A 26,412-nucleotide genomic window follows, 5' to 3' on the forward strand; every position below is an offset into this window, starting at 1 on the left:
CAGGCAGCTATGAGCATTTCCAAAAACATTTTAATCAGTTTCATTGTACTACTCCACTTCTTTAAATATGTTACCACTTTACTAATGCAGAATTTTTTGATATTGACACTGTGTGTCTGAATGAGTAGGTATGTAAGTGTGTGTGTGTGTGTGTGTGTGTGTGTGTGTGTGTGTGTGTGTGTGTGTGTGTGTGTGTGAGAGAGAGAGAGAGAGAGAGAGAGAGAGAGAGAGAGAGAGAGAGAGATCAAGCACATACGCATCCACAGATTTCAACATTTGTCAGAGATGTTGGTTTCTTCAATTCTTTTATTAGTGTTCAACCAGCCTCAGTTTTAAGGATCTTCTCTTATTATTGGATCTTTCAGTGAAAATTATTTCTTCATGTGTCTGCTAGTGTTGTTTTAATGAGCAGATCAGAGGGATTTGATTAGTTTCTTTTTAAACTCATCTCACAAAGGAAAATATTAGCCAGTACTATCAACCATGAAATTGAATGCCCTGAACCACCACCACCACAACCACCGCAACAACAACAACAACAACAACAGAGTCCAGCAACAACACACCTGTCCACATATGGAGACTGGTAGCAATATGTACTGAAGGTGTGTCCAATTTAATACACTTCATTTCTCAAAGGAGATTTGCCTCTCTACCTCTTATTTCCAGTGTGAAAACCTCAAAACAAACTCCATCCAAACAAGTCTTGATGGCCCAATGGTACCAGCTGACTGCCATGTCATCCTCAGCCCACAGGTGTCACTGCAAATGGATATGGAGAGGTGTAAGGTGAGCACACCACTCTCCTGGCTATTGCCATTTTTTGTGACAAGAACCACTACTTCTCAATCAAGTAGCCTTTCAACTGGCCTCACAAGGGCTGAGGGCACTCTGTTTCCAGTATGAGCCATCTCATAAATTAAAATTGCCAGCCTTTTGTCAAAATCAAGTGAAAAATGATATCCCACCAATATTACAGAAATCAGAGAAGCAATTGAAACTCTGAATAAAAACCATTTTAATGGGCAAGCTTTCATAACAGCTAAAATTGTGAAGTTGTCACACACAAAGATAATAAAAGGTCAGAAATATGGAACACAAAAATGATTCCAAAAGATGGGAATTTCTGCATAAGAAATGTAACAAAAGTGATGAGAAGATTTCAATAACTTTGGAGGAATCGTACCTACCAATTGCCTTATAAGTATTTTCAAAATACTCTCAACCAACTATAGTTGTAAAATTTGTGGATGTCAAGAAGGCATTTGACTCTGTCAATTGGGAAACTGTAACATTGCAATCCAAAACTTCGGTATTAAATATAAATTGTCAAATATAATCTACGAAATGGCTACAGATATGGTCTCAAGAGTGAATTCTGTGGACCAAATTTGTAAGTCCTTAAAAATAAATACAAGTGCAAGACAAGATAATTTCCTGTATCCAGTCCTCTATAACTGTGTACTGGAAAATAGGTATTAAGAATTTGGGACTAAAAATTGAAATAATATCAACTATTATCAATAAAACTGGAAAGAAAGAAAAAAAATGCACTGAAGAAAACTGCATGGCAGGTGATTCTGTGGGACTATTTGAAAATGTACTGATGCAGAAATACAAGTCTCCTGGAACAGATAGGTAATAGATTAGATGTAAGAATCTCAGCAGAGAAAACAAAATTTTTCACTAACATAAAAAATGCACCAAACATTTTTACAGGCAGACACTGGACAAGTATAAAAGTTCTGCAGTTCAGGAAATTATAATAATTAATTTAAAAAACAAAAGGTCCAGATGAATCTGCTCTAAATAAAAGAGTACTCAAAATGTAAAGTGCACATGGAATAACAAATAATATTTACAATAAAAGCACATATCAAGGAATGCAAAAAAAAAAAAAAAAAAATCATTACAACATTGCAGTGGATCCAGAATACCTATACCCAAGGGAATGCCAAGCATTGAATTACAAATTAGACAGTCTAGAAATATTAGAGAAGAATCATGAGGATATTTTAAGTCCAATAACAAGCACATAAGCCTGGAAATTAGAAAGTGATGGTGAAATATATAAAATACATAACAGAAAAAAGAAGGGGGAAGACCTAATATTTTTTTGAACATTTATACAGGATGAATGGCAACATGCCGACTAAACGTATATTTAGGTATCTCTGGGAAAAGAATGCAGCAACACACTGGATCCAAGAAGGTAAAAAAGATTTATAAATATGCAACATAAAAGCAAAGGAGCTGCAGAAAGAGATATTTCAGAAGGAAAGCATTCAACTCAGAATGATTCCAAAGTAGAAGCAGTAAGGTATCAGGTGTGAATGAACAGAAGAGAGAGAAAAAAGACATACTGAAAACATGAAAAAATATTAGATGAAAAGAACAAATGAGAAGGAAGTGGCCCTAGGTGGCCAAATCAGGAGAAAAAGTATATTAAAACACTATTAATCAATCTATACACAAATGGAAGCTTCTTTCTGACTTTCACATAAAATTTGGCTCAGTCTGCCTAATCACATACTGGGTTCCATAAGATTGGTCCCATTGTGAAATAAACTCCAAGGTGCCCCAATTAACTACTTGGTCATAAATCCAACAAAACAAATAAATGTGGCCAATGACAACTTTGTTGACATAAAAGTTGTAATTAGGTTACACACTTTTTATACATCTTAATAATTTAATTAACACACCTTTACATTTCAGCAACATTACTATCAATTATGTAATTGAGTGAGTATATGGTATAGAGCATTTTGCAGAAATTAAAACCACAAAACATTACAAATAAAATGAGAAATAAAGGTAACAAATATTTACCTGGTGACAGCTTTGTATACTGTACGTATTTCAGTACCTTGGCAAGCTGGTAGGCATTGACATCTTATCTTTTGTTTCTGATATTTTTTCCTGTTTTCTTTCCCATTAACACCTGATAATAGCATATAAATGTGAGATGGGGTGACAACTTCAAGCATACAAAAAAGCAGTGAATGATTTAGAGAAATTACATCTGTGCTCAAGGGCATACCCAGTAAGGAGTTTGGGTGAGCAGTCTCCCCCCCTCCCCCCCCCCCCCCCCCCCACCCAAATCTGAAAAAAAAAAAATGCAAACAAACCAAACTTGAATTCTATCATACCACACTGACAGGTAACTCAATTCATTAACAGTCTGAGGAAAACCAGAAAACATAATGCATGCCGGTATTGTTTATAACCAACAGTACCCAGGTCTATTTTTCATGAAATTTTGAAATTATTTCATCACTTGTCATTATTACCCTTGCAACTAAAATACCAGATTTCTATAGATTCTAAAAGTTTCCAGCAGCATTGTACCCTCAATTCATTATGATTTTCCTGTGTTACCAGCCAAAGTGAAAAACTACAAGAAAATTGAATATAGAAAGTTTTGCATGTATCTGCACAATATCTGTGTAACAGCAAAATAATATATACAAATTTCATGCAAACCGTACTCCCTGGGTTAAGTACATTGTAGGGGGTACCAGTAGATACCCACTGTAAAGTGGTAGTGGAATTATTAGTGTTAATGATTAAGAAACACAGGTTTCCAACAGTTCTGAGTACGAAATTGTAATTTTTCCTTCTATTTTCAATTTTCAGGCACAGAAGAAATTGGGAAATATTGTTAGGAGTGTAGCATTTCAAAATTCAATTCCTGTGTATGCCTTATGTGACAGGTATGGAGGGAGGGGATGGTGTTATACTAGCAGAATCACTTTTTATGGACAGTGACACACCAAATACTCATTAAAATGTTGTGCAAAATGGAACATTAATTTTTCATGTTTCAAGCCCCCAACACTTTTCTTAAATGAACCAGCTAGGAATTTAGGTAAATAATTCATAAAATGTTTTGTACATTGTAAAATATCATTTTCTTAACCAATCATCAACCTTACTAATCCGCATAGCATTTCCACTTTCAGTTTTTGCAGTTTCAAACTGCTTAGTCTGTATAAATGTCTCAAAATCTTAAAGTGACTTATTATATGAATCATATAGTGCCCAGCTATAATACATGTTATGTACACATCAACATACTCTTAAGTCTTCCATATACCGATGCCTCCAAAATTAGATAACAAACATGAAATACTTCAAACAGTAAATTCTGCATTTACACTCTGTTATTAGTAAATAATTTTACTTAATTTGAAGGCAGCTTAAATAGTGACTACATACAGTTGGATCACAATTTGTTTTTAAATGTATTGACTTGCTATGGAGAATTGTTGACTCATTTACCTAGCTGAAGAATATAGTACTCAAACAAGGGCTGCAAGACAGAATTAGAATGATATTTTTCATCAGACTGATTTTCAGTATTTTAGTATATTGGCCAGTCTGAAAGTAATGTCCAGATGTGCTTTTCTCATCTGTGCAGATTTAACTGTCACATTTTTTGCCATTATTTCTTTCTTATGATTATTAGTTACATCCATCTACTCACTATTAATATTTATTAATCTATCAACAAAGTTTCTAGCTTGAACTGAATAACATAATTTTTGTATTAGGCCATGTTCTTCTGTAAAGACAATAAAAACAATATAAACACATGCCAAAGTTTCAAACAAGCCCCAATGAAGAACCTTTTTGAGGCAATGAAACTCCTTCTGCCTGAGTGTGATTTGTCCCCCATTGCGTACAATATAAAATGTCATATGATAACCAACACTAGTGTCCTCGGTGATCAGTGAACTGACCAGAGTTAATGAGCTTGGGGAAAGGGTGTTGTGTTAATTACTCAAGCAGATAATTGGTATGCAGTAATGGTAGCCTTTAACAAGGTGCAGGAAGACAGTAAGTGAAATTTAGGCCTCAACTAAGGGTCCCAGAACTAATAGTCAAGTGTCTCTTGTCAAAAATTCAGGTGAAATCGAAAAAAGGGGGGCACCAACAGTACATTAAATGAGCTGCTACCAAAGACCCATCACTGAAGAGATGGGCTCATCCATCTATTATACAATGAAACATTTAACTACTAGGCTATGCCACATGAATGGTTACATTAAGCATTTAACAAAATTTGTCCAATGTATAGGAGAACAGCATATTCAACATATGGATCTAATCAGAAATTTTGACATAAGTTCTTTGTACACCAACAAGTGGGTAGGCAAGACAATTAATGTCTTGCAGGAGGTTACTACTGGCAGCTGGATGAACTCATCTGTGTTGTTAACATTAGTCAGCTGGTTGGACAAACATCATGACTGAGACCACAGTGTAATAATGACCTCTCTCAGATCTCTGGTGACAGTTGATGCCATTCTGGAAGCCTTTGAGCAAACATTGTTCAGTTGTTCAACATATCATCCCTGTTATTTGTTGAAATACCTTGATGAGCCAAAACATTATGAGAAACTGCTTAACAGCATGTTGGCCCAGTTTTCGAATGCAATATACCAGTGATTCAGTGTGGTATGGATTCAATTAGTCCTTTGTAGGTTTCTGGAGATATGTGACAGGCAATATCTATGCACATGTCATACAGTTCTTGTATATTATGGGTCAATGGCTCATGGGTGTTGAGTTGAGGCTCAATAGTGTCCAAATTGTGTTCCACTAGGTTCAGCTCAGGTGAGTTTGGTGGCAAAGACATCAAAGTGAGTTCATTATCTTGCATCTCAAATCACTTTAGCATTATTATGGCCTTGAGACATGGCCAGTTATCCTGCTGGAAGATGCCATTGCTGTCAGGGAATACATCAAACTTGAAGGGATCCAGGTGAATTGCCATAATATTCACATAGTCAACAACTTTCATAGTGTCTGTAATTACTACCACAGGTAACATGGAAGCTCAGATGATTCCATACCACACTGGCCTGCCTCTATGGCACAGTTCATGTCAAGCATCCATAAGCCTGTGTGATGGTGTATCCAGACATGACGTGGTAACAAGACATGACATGGTAACAAGAAATGTTATTAATCTGACTGCACAACACATTTCCATTGATCCAGGGTCCACTCTGGACGATCCAGTGTAAAATCACATGAAAACAGTGTGGAAAAGTATATACTAATCACTCAGGCAGAACAGAATTTTCAGAACTTTAGTAACTGTTTCCTATTTAATATTATTATCATCTTAAGTTATATGTACATGAGAGAAGCTCTAGATTAAGGTAGAAATATGCAATCTTTGCCAATCATCTTTTAACAGAAAAAATTCATGTGATGTAGAATGTGAAGTTTTATATTTAGTTAAAAAAAAACAACAAAAAAACAAAAAAAAAACAAAAAAACAGAAAGGTTACCCTACTGGAAATCAATAAACATATGGCACAGAATTCTAGCTTAGTATGAAATGGTCATACACAGTTTCCTTTTCCCCCTTTGTTAAATTACATTTCCTTTACAAATAAACTAAAACTAAACTTCTCCCATACAGGACATGAAGGCCCAAAGGTACTTGGCTGGCCACCATGTCATCCTCAGACCACAGGTGTGTGCATACAGAGGGGCATGTGGTCAGCACACCACTCTCCCAGCCATATGTCAGATTCCAATACTGGAGCCACCACTTCTCAATCAAGTAGCTCCTCAGTTTGCCTCACAAGGGCTGAGTGCACCCCACCTGCCATCAGCACTTGACAGACCAGATGGTCACCCATCCAAGTGTTAGCCCAGCCTGACAGTGCTTAACGTCGGTGATCTGACGGGAACTGGTGTTACCACTGCGGCAAGGCAGACTCCTTTACAAATACTAGATTAAAATTGTAAATTCAACTTATTTCTTATCGGCTGTTAAATGTATCTTCACATTAAAAAATTGTTTCCTCCTATTTCATTTAATGTAATTATTGCTATATGACAAAAAATATAATATATGTGGTGTCTGTTATTTTAGTCCTGCAGCCATTATGAATCAACCAAGGCACAAAGGAATTAGTGACATCAGCTACTAGTGGGCAATGATTTAACTCAATGAGGAAAGTTGAAAATTTGTGCTGGACTGTGATTCAAACCAAGGCACTGGTCACCATGCAATCCAGACACAGTGGTCATCGCATCTAAGTGGACTACCCTAGCATGCCTCCTGTCAGAGCCAAATTCTCAACTCTCTGGCACAAATTTTTAACTTTCCCCATTGGTTTAAATCAATGGCCCGTGGCAGCTAATGTCATTAATGCCTTTGTGTCTTGAATGAAAAACCATAATGTTTTCCTATGTAAATACTCAATGTCATTTTTGTATCTTCTGTACAAATACTATCTGTGTAAGTTGCACATCATTTTATCTGTGTCTGGGACATTCAGGTGTCACCTGACGGTGGTCTAAGAAGCTGAAAGTCGGTTAATGACCAAATAAATATAATTTTCAGAACCTTAGGAATTTCTTTCCCTTTTGGTTTTCACTGAAGGTGTTCTGAAATGTCTGTTTGTCATGAATAGTTAGATTCAAAATAATTTTCCTATTGAAACAAATTAGTCTCAAATGGTTTTTTTGTATTATTTGTGGAATTGACAATACCTTATGACAAATTTTATGTCCTTGCTGATGAAGGAATCATTCAAATAATATACTGCATATTACACTGCTGGCCATTAAAATTGCTACACCATGAAGATGACGTGCTACAAATGCAAAATTTAACAGACAGGAAGAAGATGCTGTGATATGCAAATGATTAACTTCTCAGATCATTCACACAAGGTTGGCACCGGTGGCTACACCTACAATGTGCTGACCTGAGGAAAGTTTCCAACTGATTTCTCATACACAAACTGCAGTTTACTGGCGTTGCCTGGTGAAACGTTGTTGTGATGCCTTGTGTAAGGAGGAGAAATACATACCATCACATTCCCAACTTTGATAGAGGTTGAATTGTAGCCTATCGCGATTGCGGTTTATCGTATCGCAACATTGCTGCTCGCGTTGGTCGAGCTCCAATGACTGTTAGCAGAATATGAAATCGATGGGTTCAGGAGGGTAATATGGAATGCCGTGCTGGATCCCAATGGCCTCGTATCACTAGCAGTCGAGATGACAGGCATCTTATCCACATGACTGTAACGAATCGTGCAGCCACGTCTCCATCTCTGAGTCAACATATGGGGACGTTTGCAAGACAACAACCATCTGCACGAACAGTTTGATGATGTTTGCAGCAGAATGTCCTATCAGCTTGGAGACCATGGCTGCGGTTACCCTTGACACTGCATCACAGAAAGGAGTGCCTGCGATGGTGTACTCAATGACGAACCTGGGTGTATGGCAAAACGTCATTTTTTCGGATGAATCCCGGTTTGTTTACAGCATCATGATGGTCGCATCCATGTTTGGCGACATCGCGGTGAATGCACATTGGAAACATGTATTCATCATCACCATACTGGCATATCATTCGGCATGATGGTATGGGGTGCCACTGGTTACATGTCTCAGTCACTTCTTGTTCACATTGAGGGCACTTTGAACAGTGGACGTTACATTTCAAATGTGTTATGACCTGTGGCTCTACCCTTCATTCGATCCCGGCGAAACCCTACATTTCAGCAGGATAATGCACGACTGCATGTTGCAGGTCCTGTACGGGCCTTTCTGGATACAGAAAATGTTCGACTGCTGCCCTGGCCATCACATTCTCCAGATCTCTCACCAATTGAAATAATCTGGTCAATGGCTCGTCACAATACGCCAGTCACTACTCTTGATGAACCTTGGTATCGTGTTGAAGCTGCAGGGGCAGCTGTACCTGTACACGCCATCCAAGCTCTGTTTGACTCAATGCCCAGGCGTATCAAGGCCGTTGTTACGGCCAGAGGTGGTTGTTCTGTGTACTGATTTCTCAGGATCTATGCACCCAAATTGCGTGAATATGTAATCACATGTCAGTTGTAGTATAATATATTTGTCCAATGAATACCTGTTTATCATCTGCATTTCTTCTTGGTGTACCAATTATAATGGCCAGTATTGTAGTTTCCACAGTGATATTATAAATGTAACTACTTATAATACACTGAATACTAGTAAGTTCAGATATGATGATGTTACTTACCAAAGTAAGTATCTAAACAATGAAGACCTTCAAAATTGCATTCTTTGACTTTCCCTGTAAAAAATTAAATATGTTTCTCTAGTGTGAATATATCAACCGTTTTGTTCAGTTATAATTTCTTATGTGTAGAGATCACTTAACATTTTACAAGCAGAACAGGAATAAGGTATTTTTTCACATTGCATAAATATCTTGAGCAGATAAGAAAATAACATCAGCAGGCATAATACGACATGTCTCACATTTTCTGTTAGAGCAGATGTTTTGTCATTTTCTGAGCTAATACTTACTATTTGGAGATAGCAGATGGTGAGAGCAATTGCAGAACCACATTTGATTTTTAACTTCACATGAAGCTAAACATGCTGAGAGACTGTATTCTCTGTAGTATCTGAGATCAATTTCTCGTGGCAATGTACATCCCCTCTGATTTCTTTTCAGTTCCCATGCAGACTGATGAATATCTATGTTACGAAACTTATATATGACTTGTAATTTGTGACCCATGGTAACACTTCCTTCAATATTTTGTGTACGTTTTGAGTTTGCTAATGGCTTTGAGAAGTCAATGTCATAAGGATCATGAAGATGTAGCTGCAAGAGTAATGTCTCTATTACACAATTAGAAAAGGTACCAAATGAAAATGCTAATTGTTTATTTCACACATTATGATGCATTATGATATTGGTTTGGTATTTGTAAGATGTTACTTTGATACCTAAACAGTAACCACACTCTAATAGAATATATGAAGAACATCATGTGTTATTAATATGAATATGGATGTCACATTTTTATCGAAAAATCTGAAATTACTTCCTTTACATGATCAAGCCCATGGTACACAATGAATTATGAAATTAAACTAAAAAATATTTTCAAAAATATTTATTCAGTTTCCCGTAAAAATCTGAAACAGAAAAAAGTCACAATGAGTAATAAAATCTTATTGGATATCAACAAAAATTTCCAACAAAAGATACTCCTCAAAATTGAATAACAGAGAAGAAACCTTAAAAAAGACTTAACATTGACATTACATACAACACTTAACTTACAAAGCTTCACACTTGGCCATATTGCTGTATTTATTGTATTATTTTGATACTATTTTTTTCCTTTGTGGAGATTGGGAATGGATTATGGGCACATATACTGCTGTCATATTTATGTTGTGCTGGGAATCTGCACATCAGGATGATGTATCAGTCCCCATCTGCAACTTGATAAAAGCATTGTGAGGAATTGCCAGAGGAAAGGTTGAGGGCACTATTTTGGCACTGTTCTGAAAAGGTTCACAAGACTTTGACTGCAGAAAAACCCTATAACCACTGCTGCAGCAAGAAATAAATATAATTTCTTATGAACAGTTTGAAAACCAAAAAAATCCAATATCTATAGTTATTATTAAACTCACAGAAATTAATGCCATGTTTGGCAATGTGAAATATGCAGTTTAATAGAGTTACAGACAATTGTTCCTGGTAATTACTGGAAATTCTACAATGAACAGAAAGTCTGTACAACAGATTTCAGGGAGGGGCAAGTGTACCCTCTTACACTTGCTTATGGACGGCTACTGGAGGGCCACTGATCTAAGGAAATATTGCAGTTTGTTACAGATGTGAGAACAGCAGTTCTGTCAGACTATGCACAGAGTTAGCCTGTAAATGTTAAAAGAAGTTGTTGTAACAGAATATTGAGGCTGAAAATTGTGAAAATGAAAAGGACTTTAAAGTAATAGGAGGTGTAACAAGTAAAATGTGTGAGCACATAATTTCACCAGGTGCAGTAGTGCCTCAAAATCATGTAGACTTCTAATATCTTTCTCAATATCAGTTAACTACTGAAATAAGATTGCTGAATGTGGAGCGACAAAACTCAACACTCAGTTGCTGTAGATCAGATGTGGAGAAATGAAAAGTTGTGACTTAAATTATAACAGGGTACAAATACTTAAACCTCAATAGTATTAGTTCTTGTAGTGGTTGGCAGAAGAACACACATATGAAAAGTATTAAAGTTTGCAAGCTTTCAAAGCCAGTGGTTCCTTCTTCTGGCAGAAAGGTCGAAGGGAAAGGAAAAGGGGAAGGAAAAGTAATGGTGAGGTTAAAGAAAAGGTGTAGTTTCTTCTCATTCCATATATTAACTCTTCCCTGACCCACAGTTCTTGATGAATTTTCCAAACTCTACACCTTATCCTAAACCTCACCAGTCCTTTTCCTTCACAACTCTTTCTTTCCCTTCAACACTTCTGCCAGAAGAAGGAGCCACTGGCTCGGAGAGCTTGCAAACTTTAATAGTACCTTTTATTTTTGTGTTCTCCTGCCACTGCTTAGTGAATAGACTTTTTTATGTATCCAATTACATTACATTTTCAAAAATTGATTATTTTCACAGAAAGTAGTGAGGCATTGAACTATAAAAGTCTTAGACTGCTTCCCAAATGTCATGAAAAATGTAATAGACAATTAAATTAACTTCAAACATGAAATGAAATAATATTTGCTTGAGAACTCATTCTACTCCACAAATATATGTCTGAATGTGTAATGACACACACACACACACACACACACACACACACACACACACACACCACACACACACACACACACACACACACACACACAAAGCCAGTCCCAAGCCTGGTTGAAAAAGAAAGAGGGGGAGGAGGAACACCTTGTTAGAAAGCCTTGGTTCACTTGGCCCAGGTGATAGTACATTGTGAGGGGCACTCAGCAGGGATACAGCGAAGACCTCAATGGCAGTGAAGGCAGAGATGAAGATCATCGGTACAGTGGAACTGGCAGAAGAGGCAGCCCAAATCCACTAGTGTCTGTTCTGGAATCCAGCAGGTAGCGGTCAGCATCTGTTCACCTAGTTGCTGCCGCTGCTCGATGTTCTTCTTGAACTCAACAATCAAATCATAAACATGTGACCTTATTAGAAGATCATCACAAAACAAGTTTAAACTTCAATAAGCCTGATGGAACAAAAGGAAAGAAATCCACTGCCCCAGGCATCAGTCTCTGGACTGAATTTTCGTGGTCCTTGGATTCTGGGGGACCAGGCACATCATGCACAGAAGAGCCAGAGCTTCTCAAATTCTCTAAGACCAAAACAGAAAAACTTCATAGGAACTCTCAACATAAACACACTCTCCAAAGTAGGTTAACTCAAACAACTCACAAATACTATGGAAAAATTCCACATAAAAATCCTTGCGATTCAAGAAACACGATTTACTGACAAAAATCATTTTGATTCAGGAAACTTCAGAATCTACAAAGGAAAACCTGCAGTCCAGACAAACAAGGGACCCAAAACTGCAAAGTTTGGGCTACCAAAAATCCTAACTTTTGTGGAAACCCCACTGCATGATGAGAAAGTCACAGTGTGGCGTGGATTTACCACATCAGTCGTGATCGACCCTTTTTCTTTGAAGAAATGTGGGTGTTTTACAAACATTCAGCATGTCAGGTGCGAGGTACGTCAGTGTGTTACAGAATCGCATCATCCCTAGCCTGACTGCCAACCACCTACTGGAAGGTACGACTTAAACGCAAGATGGTGCTCCACCCCATATTGCTACATGAGTGAAAGATCTCTTGCACACCTTTTGGTGAGGAACATGTGCTGAGCCGCCATTTTCATCATGCTTGGCCTCCTAGGTCTCCAGGTGCCAATCTGTGTGATTATTGGTTGTGGGATTACCTGAAGTCGCAAGTCTACCATGATCGTCCGACCTCATTTGGGATGCTAAATGACAACATCCCATGGCAGTTTCTCACCATACCTACTGATGTGCTGTACAGCACTCTCCACAACATTGTCCCTCAACTGCAGGTATTGTTGGAGCCTCTGTTATAAAGAAAATTGTCTTCACTAAAAATCAGTTGTTATGCTAATTATTGTTTTGTATCATATAAAGTGCTATCTGTTGACCATTTAGGGCAGTGTTTCGGTTTCAATAGAACCCCAAGTCATTTCAAGCATGTGTGCCAATTTTTACCTCTCTACCTGCATTATTCCGTGAAGTACTGAATTTTCAAATGTTAATGGACTTTCGGGTCACCCTGCATATTTGGTGCAAAATACTCTAAGGCTCATCAGGCTCAAACTGATACTTTCCTGCTACCCACACTGCAGAACTGATTTGAAGTTGGTCATTTCAGTTCCAACATGACAAAAATTTTGTTCACAAAGTGAGAATTGTAGCTGTTTGGACTGAAGATGATGTGGAAAATTTACCAAATGGCTAGCCCATAGCTCTAATCAAAATTCAGATAAACATGGAATGAATTACTGTACTGGTTTAGCTGCTGACTGGCAACCAAGCTACGTTTCTATGAAATAATTTTAGAATTACTATTAAAAAAACAGTCGCTGTATTTCCTGAGGTATGTAGCCGTACTGTATGAGTTAATGTAATGGTGATGGAGTAATTTTGGGTAAACTATTCTGCAGGTAAATTGCCACCCCCTCCGGATCACCAGACAATGACTCATTTGCAAAATACAATCATATGGAAAAATTAGTCTTGTAAAGATGGTAGAGGGAATGTTAGGTCCCTTAAGACGGTATGTAGGGTAGAGAATTTAGAAAAAAAAAATTAAAAAAATAGAGGGGTTGAAGTTACACAAACTGAGAATTAGTTAAGTGAGGTGGTAGGATTGAAAACAAAATTAAATAAGTCTAATGAATGAGTATGTCTAATAATTAATATTAAAATAACGATGTAGGTTAGCTGCTGTGTACAACATAATGAGTTCATCATCACAACCTAGACGTATACAAAGCCAACAGCTACCACAGTAGAACTTGTTTATATGCTTACTCGAGCCACAGATGAAAAAGAAACTGAAAGAATGTATGATGAGACAAAAGAAATTATTAGGATTATTAATGAAAACGAAAATTTTATGGTGACTGCAGAGTGGAATCCGACAGTAGGCTAATAAAAAGAGTTTTATCGGAGTTTCAAAGGCAACATTAGGCAACGATTGACTGAAACAGAGGAAGAGAACAGGACAACAACAAAATAGTAACGGGTAACTTTATGATTGGCGTTGTGAAGGCAGCAGAAGAACAATTAGGCTAAGAGGCAAGACATAGTATATATCCTTGGACAACCCATAACATATTGATCTTAATTGGTGAAGGGAGGAACTCCAGCATGGTTTAAAATCTTTGCACCAAACGTCTAGGGGTGTTATATCACGCCACGAGGAACAACTTTTATGAGAGAGAAAATATTCGCTGACGCACTGGTTATGCCCTTAAGAGGCGGCAGGGCATAGGCAATCTGCCGCATGCGCAAGAAATATCTGTTTCCTGTAATTCTGTCATTTGCTTCGTGTGAAAAGCGCTGGGTCAAGCAAAATTGAAGTTCCTGACTCGCTTCTAAAATACCTCTCTCCGCAATTGTTCTTATGGTTTTCTTCTTGAAAATCACTCTTCAGTTTGCCTGGGTAGGTTATTACACAGCACATGTGGTTAGATCTTCTAGTTAAGTTAAATCTCGTCGTCCCAAGTCCCGCGGACATTAAAGGATGCCTGATGGCGACAGGAAGCGTCAGTGAACATTTTATCTCTCACAAAAGTTGTTCCCTATGAAGTGGTCTATAACCCCCTAGATGTTTGATGCGATGACTTTGAAACACCCCATACAAAAAGCAGCAATTCTGGCAGGCAAAGGGGAATATAGACAACAAAAATTAAGATAAACGGAAAGTGGAAAATGGCTAAGCAATAAAAGCTACAGGACAAATGCATGACTGTGAGAAAGTTGGGAAAATTATGCCATTTTTCGAAGAAAATTGAAGCAGCTGTATCAGTATCAAGGGCTCAGATGTCACACCAGTACTAAGGAAAGCCTGAAAAATTAAAATAATATGTAGAACTTTTATAAATCTACAACTGAAACAAGCTAGCAGACAATATTCTGGAAAGGGGAGAGGAAGTTGATGAAGAGGAAATACAACAATGCAAGACATTCCCTCAAATTTATTGAGATCCTGGGAAGAATAAGCCATGACAAAGCTATGCCACCTGAAATTCAAGATATATGGAACAGGTGAAATGCCTTCAGACGTGAAGAAGAAAGTAATAATCCCAATTACAGAGACGTCGGCAGATGCTAACAGGGTGAATTTTACCGAATCATCAGTATATTAAATCTTGGTTTCAAAACACTGACACGAATTATTTACAAAGGAGTGAAGAAAACCGGCAGTAACCGATTGCGGGGAAGGTCTGTTTGAGTTCCAGAGAAATACAGGAACGCATAGAGCAATGCTGAACCTACGACTTACGCTGCAAAACAGACAGAAGAAATGCAAACCTAAGCCGGCCACTGTGGCCGAGCGATTCTAGGCGCTTCAGTCCGGAACCACTGTGCCATTACGGTCGCAGGTTCGAATCCTTCCTCGGGCATGGAGCTGTGTGTTTTCCTTAGGTTAGTTAGGTTTAAGTAGTTGTAAGTCTATGGGACTGAGGACCCCAAATGTGAAGTCCCATAGTGCTTAGAGCCATTTGAACCATTTGCAAACCTACATTTATAGGTACAAAGGAATTAAAGATATTAGCTTCCAGCGGGCATTGATTTAAATCAGTGAAGTAAGATGAAAATTCGTGATGGACCGGGATTCCAACATGGGTCTACTGCTCAGTTGGCAGAAGCGCTGACTACTATGTCATGTGGACACAGCTATCGTCGTTACTGCATGGACTACCCTAGTACACTTCCCATCAGATCCAAATCCTCATATTATCCACACACTACTGAGAAAGTGTGCCTTGCCCATTATCCTCATTACTTGCGGCTTTTCACCTATTCCCTTATGATACGATATTGCAACGCCTGTGTTATTCTGATTATGATGAAAAGATCCTTAGCACATGCATGCATGTCCAAAGTAAGAGGCACTGCAGCAACCACAGCCGTTAGCAAACACATCAAATGAATTCCCAATTGCGAATAATGACTACCATCAGCTGTAGAATGGAATGAGGGCAACGAAAATTTGTGCCGGACCGGAACTCGAATGCGGATTTCCCACTTATCGCGAGCGGTCGCCTTATGTGGCTACCTGTGCACGTTTCAGGATCACACCCAAACTTCCATATGGTGCCAACCACGTGTCTACGACCGGTACTCATACATCCATTATGTATATTCCTGTACATGCACCCATGTCCAAAGGAACTTTGCATCGTAATCAGAATAATAAAGGCACTGCTATAGCGTATTTATCTACCGATACCGGGCAAGTGACTATGGAAGTTTGGGTCTGGCCCTGAATCATGCACGCATAGCCACATGATAAGGCAACCGCTTGAGATAAGCGGGAAATCTGGGTTCGAATCCCGGTCCAGCACAAATTTTAATTGCTGTCATTCCATTCTACAGCAGATGGTAGTCATTATTGGCAATTGAGACTTCATTTGATGTATTCCCGAAAGAGTTCGAGCTTGGTGTGCATCTCCATTGAAGGGATCATTGGCTGTCCTCGCCTTATGTTTATAGCATTTGCAGATTAGAGGAAGCTTTCACCATGTTTACTGAAACGCACTCTTCGAAAATTTGAAGGTAGCAGGAATAAAATATAGGGAGTGAAAAGTTATCTATAAGTTATTCAGACACCAGACTACTAGTCGAAAAGATATTAACCGAAGAGATTAGTTGAACAGGAAGTTAGACAGGGTTGTAATGATATTCAGATTGTACAATGAACAAGCAGTAAAGGAAACGAAGGAGAAAATTGGAAAGGTAACTAAAGTTTATGGAAAAAAATAAAGCCATGGAGTTGTAGCGCCATGAACAAGTAGAGGCGTGAATGTGGGGAATTCTTGTAAATCCCGAGCAGCTATGGCTGGAAGGCAGTAGTTGAGGGACTGATTGGCACATCGGATGTCAGGTGTGGATGATATTGATATTTTGCAAACCATTCGGCGATGCAGGGTTATGACACCACTTGAAGGCTGGAAGTCATACCCGGTGGACACTGTATACAAATGTGAAGTAATCAGGCTAGCACAGGGTACCAACATGCTGTGAAGAACCTGAACCTGGCAGTTAAAAAAGCACCTAGTGACCTGTGTGTAGGGGCCGTAGTGGGCTGAGGAAAGCTCTCATTATTATTATCAAAGAACACTCCACTTGTCCCTCCAGAAGAATTACATCAGAGGCATAGGGAAAAAGACATAAACAAGCGAGCCCGGAAGCACAAATCGGGCAATTGTGTCGCCATTATGTCTGAATATAGTACCGGAGAGAATGACGATTGTTTAAGTTGTAGGCCAATCACGACAACCTTCTGGTGATGGCCAACTGGCCCGCTGGAGCTACCTCCAACTTCCGCTATGCAAACGCGTCATTGCTGCAACGGGGTGCGTCACACCTTGGAGCTACACCGGCTCGAGGAGCGAGAGGGCTGCCAGTCTCTGATCTGTGGGTGTCATCGTCTGGCGGACTGCAAGCTGCTGTCCGCAGCGGCGGGGCTGGTACGCAAACCCGTGGCCTCCCGGGTGCAGAGCCGTATGCGGGCACTGAACACGCTGCCCTGGGGGATGACCGGAGCTGCTAAGGCTCATTACAATGATGGCGGCTGGCTGCTTTCCTCACGCTTGAGGGAGAAGTCAGCCATGTTCCGGGCCGTGGGCACAGTTAACATATGCGGCGGCCACTTAGCTGAGGTGTGAGTGGGATCTCTACATCCGCAAGGCTGGGCAACCGGAAGTTTATGCTGCAGATTCCTCCATTCACGTTGGTGCTGACCCATGCACGTTACGCGGCGCCATCGACGAGCTCAGCGCAAGGCCGGTGTGTATCTTCGAAGTAATAAAGTCAATAGTATTGGAGCAAGGGGGGCATCAGCGTACTCTGCATTGTTGCCAGATGTCCCAAAGATTGTGGTGATGACGTCATCTTAGACGGCAGCAAGTAGACTTCGCAACAGCTCATCACATCATCCAAGATGGCTGCTATGACGTCATTCAAAATGGTTGATTTTGGTGGGAAGTTTGAATTTTGGCGCGAAAGAGCCATGCCCCCCCTACCCTCCCCAAGAAAAATGCCGCGAAGTTAAAATTCCAACAGGATAACGCATCACACCACAGTTATCTATACTAACCTAAGAAAATCGTGGGAAGATAGGACAATTGGGCTACTTCTACTAACCTAAGTCACCTGACCGCCACCTCTTCCTAGGAACTGGCGCCAAGTTTGAATTTTGGCAGTAAAGAAAGGTCACTTGGGGTTTCGCTACCAACCTAAGAAAATTGCTGGAAAGAAAGGACACTCGGACTAACCTCAGTCACCTGACCGCCACCTCTTCCTAGGGATTCATGGGAAATGGAATCAGCCTACACGGGGCTGCGGGAGAGAGGAAGGAGCGTACTTTATTTATTTTGGAACAATTTATTTAGGGATGGAGTATATTTATCACAGTGATACAGAACACACGCTCTGATATGTCACACAGCATACAGACCTACAAACTATTCCCAAATAACTCATGTATAATGCTCTACACACGTGCCTACTAATTGTAAACTGTCAAAATAACGCACTGCACAGCCTACAGACATGCAAACCACTCGTAAATAATGCAATACATTTACATGCAGAGAGCCACACAACTCCTAAATTGTCAAAATAATAATTCATCTAAAAGACTCTGCAAACATGCGTGCTAATTGTCAACAATCGAAATCATGCACCAGTCTTTATTTAAACAATCAGAGACAGCACCACCATCCAGTGTGTTCGCCAGGAGGTCTGGACTCCGACTGACTTAGTACACTGGTCCCGGTGGAGGTTCGACTCCTCTCTCAGGCATGGGTGTGTGTGTTTGTCCTTAGAATAATTTAGGTTAAGTAGTGTGTAAGCTTAGGGACTGATGACCTTAGCAGTTAAGTCCCATAAGATTTCACACACATTTGAGCATTTTTTTTGACTTAGTACACACTACCGCCAGCAGAGGACGCTGTTGTCCATGACGTCATCTGATGATATGACTACCACTATTCAAGATGGCAGCAAGATGGGACTTTCAGTGGTACAATTATTTTGCACAGGTCGCTAAAGTGCATTGACAGTTAAACCCGTAAAGTTGTCTGTGGATCATCAAATGCATATGAGACTCACAAGGATATTGGAAGCCAGGAACATATTTACCAATCTAACTACAGTTAAATATGACGATTACTGCTACAGTATAACACCGATTGATGTACAGGCAATGTCTCCTCTTGATGGCTGTGCTTCTAGAGCGAATTTCAGTATCTGTAGTGCATATAATTTTCCACATAAAAATCTCTCGCATTTATCGATGTGCTGAATCTATAAGTACCTCACGATAGAACACACAGTCATTCTCTCTAGTCACGCCACAACATAAACCACTGTAACTTTACAATGCAATATATACACATTTTACACAACATAAGCCACAGTAAGTTTACAATGCAATATATAAACATTTTACACAAACAGTGCAGTTATCTTTTATATCTGTACAGCACACAAATAAATTATGGTATATATACACTCACACCATCTATATGTCACGATGCCCCTCAGTCCTAGGGAAGCACTGTCCACACTTTCTTTCTTTCGACAGACGAGACTTTCAGCGGCAATAAACTATTTTACACTGATTGCCATATTGCACCGACAACTAAACTTACTCTTACTCAATTACACTGGTATCTCACTAATGACAGGAGCTTGAATCCAAGAACACAAGTATTTTCGCATTGTTTACCATAATATTATATCATTTTCGCGGTACTTCCCGATATCAAGCACACAGGAGTAGCCTCCCAATCGCTCATGCAACATAACTCCCAAGATATAGCTGGAAATTATTTCTCTACAAACCCAAAACTTTAGCTAGATGGAGTGTGCTTTAGACCGCCGAGTAACTAGAAATAAACAGGTGAAAAATGATATTTCCATACGCGAATACCGATCTCGCTGATGTAACAGATTCGAAATCATACCTATAATTTACAAGCCAACTAAGGTTTTTCTCATGTCTAAAGAACAAGGAAACGTCTCTTTCAGCTGCTAGATGCACACCCCACAATCGATCTTCTCTCAACTAAATAATGGCACGAAATTTGCAGAAGTAGTCAACCGAACAATTTACATTGGTGACATTAACAGTCCAACACAAACGCACCTCCATATTCCTTCTCAAACTTCCACTTGATCACGAAAGCTATCCTTCACATACTAAGTATTAGTTCACTATTCCATCGTGTAGAGGATGACAAAGTTAACTCAGATACATTCGTAGACTCCAACAGGCCTTTGCATTCAGACGGATGCTGTCATTAATGGGAACCGTGACTCATTCCCACCACTGGCCATGCATGCACGGAATCATTCTAGAAAACCGGTTACATATATTTTTTATTATTATACTTGCAATTAAATGTTATGACCACAGTCTCAATTGAATGGCATTCGACAATGAGCGAAGTATCCGAAATATACCCTGCTGAAGGCTGTGGCTCTGGAAACAGAAATACCGGGTGATCAAAAAGTCAGTATAAATTTGAAAACTTAATAAACCACCGAATAATGTAGATAGAGAGGTAAAAATTGACACACATGCTTGGAATGACATGGGGTTTTATTAGAACAAAAAAAAAAAAAGGTTCACAAAATGTCCGACACATGGCACTTGGCAGCAAAACTGCTACCGTGACGGGTGAGAGGTACGCCGATATGTTACAGAATCGCATCATCCACAGCCTGGCTGATGAACACCTGCTGGAACGTACGATGTGTATGCAGGATGGCGCTCCACCCTGTATTGCTAGACGCGTGAAAGATCTCTTGCGCGCGTCGTTTGGTGATGATCGTGTGCTCAGCCGCCACTTTCGTCATGCTTGGCCTCGCAGGTCCCCAGATCTCAGTCCATGCGATTATTGGCTTTGGTGTTACCTGAAGTCGCAAGTGTATCGTGATCAACCGACATCTCTAGGGATGCTGAAAGACAACATCCGACGCCAGTGCCTGACCATAACTCCGGACATGCTTTACAGTGCTGTTCACAACATTATTTCTCTACTACAGCTATTGTTGAGGAATGATGGTGGGCATATTGGGCATTTCCTGTAAAGAACACCATCTTTGCTTTGTTTTACTTTGTTATGCTAAATATTGCTATTCTAATCAGATGAAGAGCCATCTGTCGGACAGTTATTGAACTTATATATATATATATATATATATATATATATATATATATATATATATATATATATATATTGTTCTAATAAAACCCCATGTAATTCCAAGCATGTGTGTCAATTTGTACCTCTCTATCTACATTATTCCGTGATTTATTCAGTTTTCAAATTTACACCGACTTTTTGTTCACCCGGTACATGTACCTTCCTTACTACTGGACATAGTCATTTTCTTTACACAAACACATACTTTATAAACCTGATGCTCAAATGCGAACATATCACGCATCCCTTACTACTAAGTATAATACTTTTTCAATAGCTGATTGCCTACCATACGAAATAATACTGACTAAAAATCAAGGATGGGTGTGCATGTTTCTTATATTTCTTCCTGCGAGTGCTACCACTGTGTCTTAGAAAGAGAGACATAATCGACCAGATGTTAAAAAAAACCAATCGCAACAACTACTGCATGTTACTGTCACAAGCGATCTTGGTTCTACAAGTGCACACAAGTAAGCATGTTTAAAGCTATAACCGCTTTACGGAGTGAGGTATGTCATTACCTCTGAATCAGGTAGGTTTTTTTTTCTGGACAAATATCGTGATGGCGATTGTAGGCATGTGTATTACCAGCCCACAATGCAACCTCATGATAAAGTTACCACATTTTGAAAGTGATTCGGCTAAGGAACGTGGTATTTGCGACTCTCTCACACCATCTCAGCTAGATATTTCTATAGTATTTGTAGCACATTCTGTTTCGAGACCATATTAGAGGTTCTGTGGTATATGCACTGAGTTATAGGCGATGACTGTGAAGGAACACAAACAGTAGTAGTCAATGATGTGCTGATTGAGATCGTAAGAAAATGTACACTATCTTATCAGACCTCTAGTGTTATGCTGTCCTTTAGAAATGATGTCCATGATTTGGAATCGAGTCTTTCCATTCAAGCACATACTTGTGTTTGATCCTATTGACAATTCCTTTAATTATTACAACCACTACTCAATCATATTCTGTCACTCTCATATCTGAAAACGAGTCACCTTTCCTGAACCTAGCTGCCCCGTACAGATCGTGCAACTGCTCCCATTTCTACTGCTTTCCGCGAGTGAACGTTCCAATTTAATTCAGAACTGAGAATAAGTCAGAGAAAGACATATCCACCACCTTCCACAACCCATGTAGAAACAGAACGACCTGAGTTACTGCAACAGGACCATGTTTTGACCATTCGATGGAAACTCGAGCAATGTCGTACGTCTCCAAACTAGATACAGATACTACAGCACGAAGCAGATCTGCGTCCATTCAAATCAGTCAGCCCAACATGCTATCATTGTTATTCTCTATCACCCAACAGAGAAAAATTACGACCTATAAAAGCTCAACTAACTGCATCTGATATAGAAGTCACCTAGGCACTGATGCTGGCGCGATGATGCAAAGCTACAGTGGGGCTCCAGTATGGAGAAAGAGAATTTGCAGTGCTCCCCAGAATAGCGCAGCATGCAGCCATCGAAGGATTCCTAACGGTGTACACAGTCCCTCACCGAATTTACACCTCAAACTGCTGCTCTACTGCTTCCTGCGTGGCACGATCCTATTAAATATACAGGCACTGCAGAGGCCACTTTAAAGTTTGATCACCTATACTCTAGGCAAATGACCGTATCCCACAGACTATACTAAGTCTCAAAAGATGCTCCCTCTGGTCCTGTTTAGTTGTTTGAAACATTGTTTTCTAACACGCTTTGGTACAGTGCCAAACACTTCATTTTTCTGCCATGACTTCGAGCCCTGTGCCATGTTCTAAACTGACATTAAGAAGTTCTGATCCATGGCCTTTCGCAGGAAACTAGGAAAAGCTGATTTTAAATATAAGACACTTACAGCATAAGGAAACCGGAAGAGTTTGCTCGCATTGTGTAGAGTCCCCAAACTACAGTCCGAACGTGATTCATGAGCTCTACATTTAGACTCGTCTCTCACACTGATGGAATAGCTGATAACTCTAGGTTTCGTTTCGACTGATTCCTCATATTGCAGCCATGCACGTGATCACTGTTTCGGTGCAATGCACCCCAGAAGGTTGCCTGCCTCCAAAACTCTCTCTCCAACTCAAACAAACGATGTCAGTCAATCCTTATGTGGAGACCAACAGTGTGCCATCCAACGACCTTGCCACAGCGGTAACACTGATTCCCGTCGGATCACCAAAGTTAAGCGCTGTCAGGCTGGGCTAGCACTTGGATGGGTGACCAACCGGTCTGCTGTGTGCTGTTGGAAAGCTGGCTGCACTCAGCCCTTGTGAGGCAAAATGAGGAGCTACTTGATTGAGAAGTAGCGGCTCCAGTCTCAGAAACAGACATAGTGCCGGGAGACCAGTGTGCTGACCACATGCCACTCAAGTGATGTTACAGAATGTTTTGCCCAATTTCAGTATCATAGCTAAACTGATCCCTCTCCACTTTGTATCTTTGCAAACATGAATAGATGAATGTGCAGTATGTCCATTCAGTGTTCATTCTCGAACACATAAATCATGAAAGTATACCACACAGTGCTCTACATATTTCAATCACATCGAGCATAGTTTATAATTTAAGATCTATCTCCCTGCGTATGAGAGTCACAGAGCATTCTCGCTGTCTTAGGGTACAATTAGAGTGAAAGACCCTCCTTACACTGTCAGTGACCAACACTCCTTGTAGCACCATTAGCGAACTAATCTGCAACTGATCAGAAGTATACCGTTACACTCCATGCCTCGTGAATGAAAAGGGTTTTCCGGGATCTCACTCATCGAAGTGCATGAGACTTCTCGAGGTGCGCCCATGTCGAGGAGCTTAGCTCTCCTTATGGATGTATAGTAACAGATTTCAAAGTGTCGTGATGTAATAGCATACGGTTAAAAAGAACAAGGAAAGAATGATTTTTATACACGATGGCTCTGCAGACGGATGGAGTTCGACGCATTTTTACGTAAATCAACCAAGCTATCAACTCTAAAGTATTGTTCTAGAGTCTAGGATCGGTGCCTGCAAGGTATTGGTAAGAGAGAGAACATTAACACATACACTGCTAAGGCTACAACGTTCTGCGCTTAAAACGGGCTATAATGTTAGATTGCATGCATTTCCAAACTATCAGCAGTATGGAATATAACGCTGTTAATATTCCAATGTAAGAAATGTATTTCAAGCCCAGGACATACATCCTTCTTCCAGATTTCTCTACGGTAAACTATCTTATCGAACCGTAAAACGAAAAAAAGTCTACTTCCTTAAAACATTGACTCTGTGTGATACGAGTACAATACAGCTTTCCAGAGATGTATAGCACCCATTGTTCACATCCGATCACGGTTCGGAAATTATACTATACATGCATCAGCCCTATATAAAATGACCGTCAGTAATGGCGAATACCTCTTACAAGGAAACAGATAAACGCATAGCAGCAGCGTCCGACATGCGAAAATTACAAGTCATTCCGTCACTAACTCTGTAAACAGCACTTATGTCGGGCACATGTGTACACAGGGATTGCAGCGCCTCACAAGCACCTATCGCTAACTTAGTTATGACACTGAAGTCTCGATTTTACACCCAAGATGCGATAGGGGGGGATCGCATAAATCAAAGTTCGTTTAGAGGAATGTGTAAAGTTTCATCACACATGAGATGGAAGTCCTCTGATGACTGCAGAAAGAAAGAAAAGGTGGATTGTGCTTCGATACTGACGACAACAGAAATTCGGCTGGTAAATTCGATAAGTGCCAATCATCATGTCGATTCATTCACATCCTTTGTGCTGGGATATAGGAACCTCTACACGGCGGTGAGAAAGTTTGCATTTGTTGAGAGCAGCAAGGGTATCATGTTAGGACCACTGGGAAGAGTGCATTCGATGTTATTCTGTGCCATTTCCGTAAACAGGTTCTGTTAGGCAAGAATTTCTGTGCATACAAGCTGAGACATCACGAGAACTCCTACAAAATCGCATGTTAAGTATTTGGTTGGTTTGGGGAAGGAGACCAGACAGCGTGGTCATCGGTCCATGTTAAGTATTTATGGGACACTATAAATTTCCGTGCATACATGCTGAGACATCATGAAAACTCCTACAAAAGCGCACGATAAGTACTTCTGGGACACTATAAAATTTCCGCAAGGTCGACTCAGTTCTTGTTTTTTATATAGTCACGTGATATAAGATTGAGAACATTGTTAGATGCATTTGCGAAGGTTTGTAGCTACTCTGTCATCAACGGTGAAGACAAGTGCTGTCCAGAGGTGTCTCGCATATGGGGGCTGCTCCTTGGAGTTCTGTGACGTCAGTATAACAGTGGCTGGATACTTGAAAATAGATGCAACTTTCACCTGCATCTGGTGTCGGCTTTCGACTGTGACAGCGCCTGCGTCCCCGGCCGGTCACACCAGCATGAGTGCCTAGGTGAACATGTATCTTGCGAGGAATTCCTCAAGTGTCAAGTATGAAAGGGATGAAAGGGGCGCCATTGCCTCATGTGTGTCGGTCCTTAACAGGTGTCTATGTGTGGTTTGGCATCTGATGACTGTGTCACTTCATATGTAGACTCCTGTGCGCTCTAGTGGACAGGGGGTGGCGGATGGTGCTTGTGCGTGCTGATCGTATTATTTAGGAGGAGTCTGCATGTCTGCACTGAAATTATTTCGGTAAATCAGGAGTTGTTTGCGTGTCTGGAGAGCATTATTTAGGAGTAGTTTACAGGTCTGTTGGCTGTGTGGCGTGACCCTAGGCATGTCAAAGCATGTGTTCTGTGTCAGTGTGATAAATATACTCCATTCCTAATTAATTTGTTCGAATATAAATAGAGTAAACTCTTTACTTACTCTCCCCAGCAGCTGATCGCAGGCTGAGTCATTTTCGCACCATTTTCCCCCTGCAGACCACCATTTTGGATTACATCACAGGAGAGATGACAGCACCGTCTGGTGGTAGTAGTATGTACTAGGTCAGTTGGAGTCTAGATCTCGTGGTGGAGACATTGCTTGTAAAATAAAAACTTATGTCCATCATAGGCAAAGTCGTTTCGCGCCATTTCCCCCCACCATCTTGGATGACATCATGCACTGTGCACATTAGTACATGTAA

General features: G+C 40.0%; 1 protein-coding gene across 1 annotated transcript in view; it reads right to left on the reverse strand.

The window, feature by feature from the left end:
* Positions 1 to 26,412, reverse strand: part of LOC124722330 (sodium channel protein Nach-like) — a 73,111-nt gene that overhangs the window by 11,174 nt on the left and 35,525 nt on the right. Inside the window, exons 5-6 of the mRNA XM_047247506.1 lie at positions 9,343 to 9,646; positions 9,053 to 9,106 (exon numbers count right to left, since the gene is read on the reverse strand). Coding sequence (XP_047103462.1) covers positions 9,053 to 9,106; positions 9,343 to 9,646 — 358 coding nt within the window. The remainder of the gene's footprint in view (positions 1 to 9,052; positions 9,107 to 9,342; positions 9,647 to 26,412) is intronic.

Source organism: Schistocerca piceifrons, chromosome X, assembly GCF_021461385.2.
Source record: "Schistocerca piceifrons isolate TAMUIC-IGC-003096 chromosome X, iqSchPice1.1, whole genome shotgun sequence".
Taxonomy (NCBI): Eukaryota; Metazoa; Arthropoda; class Insecta; order Orthoptera; family Acrididae; genus Schistocerca; species Schistocerca piceifrons.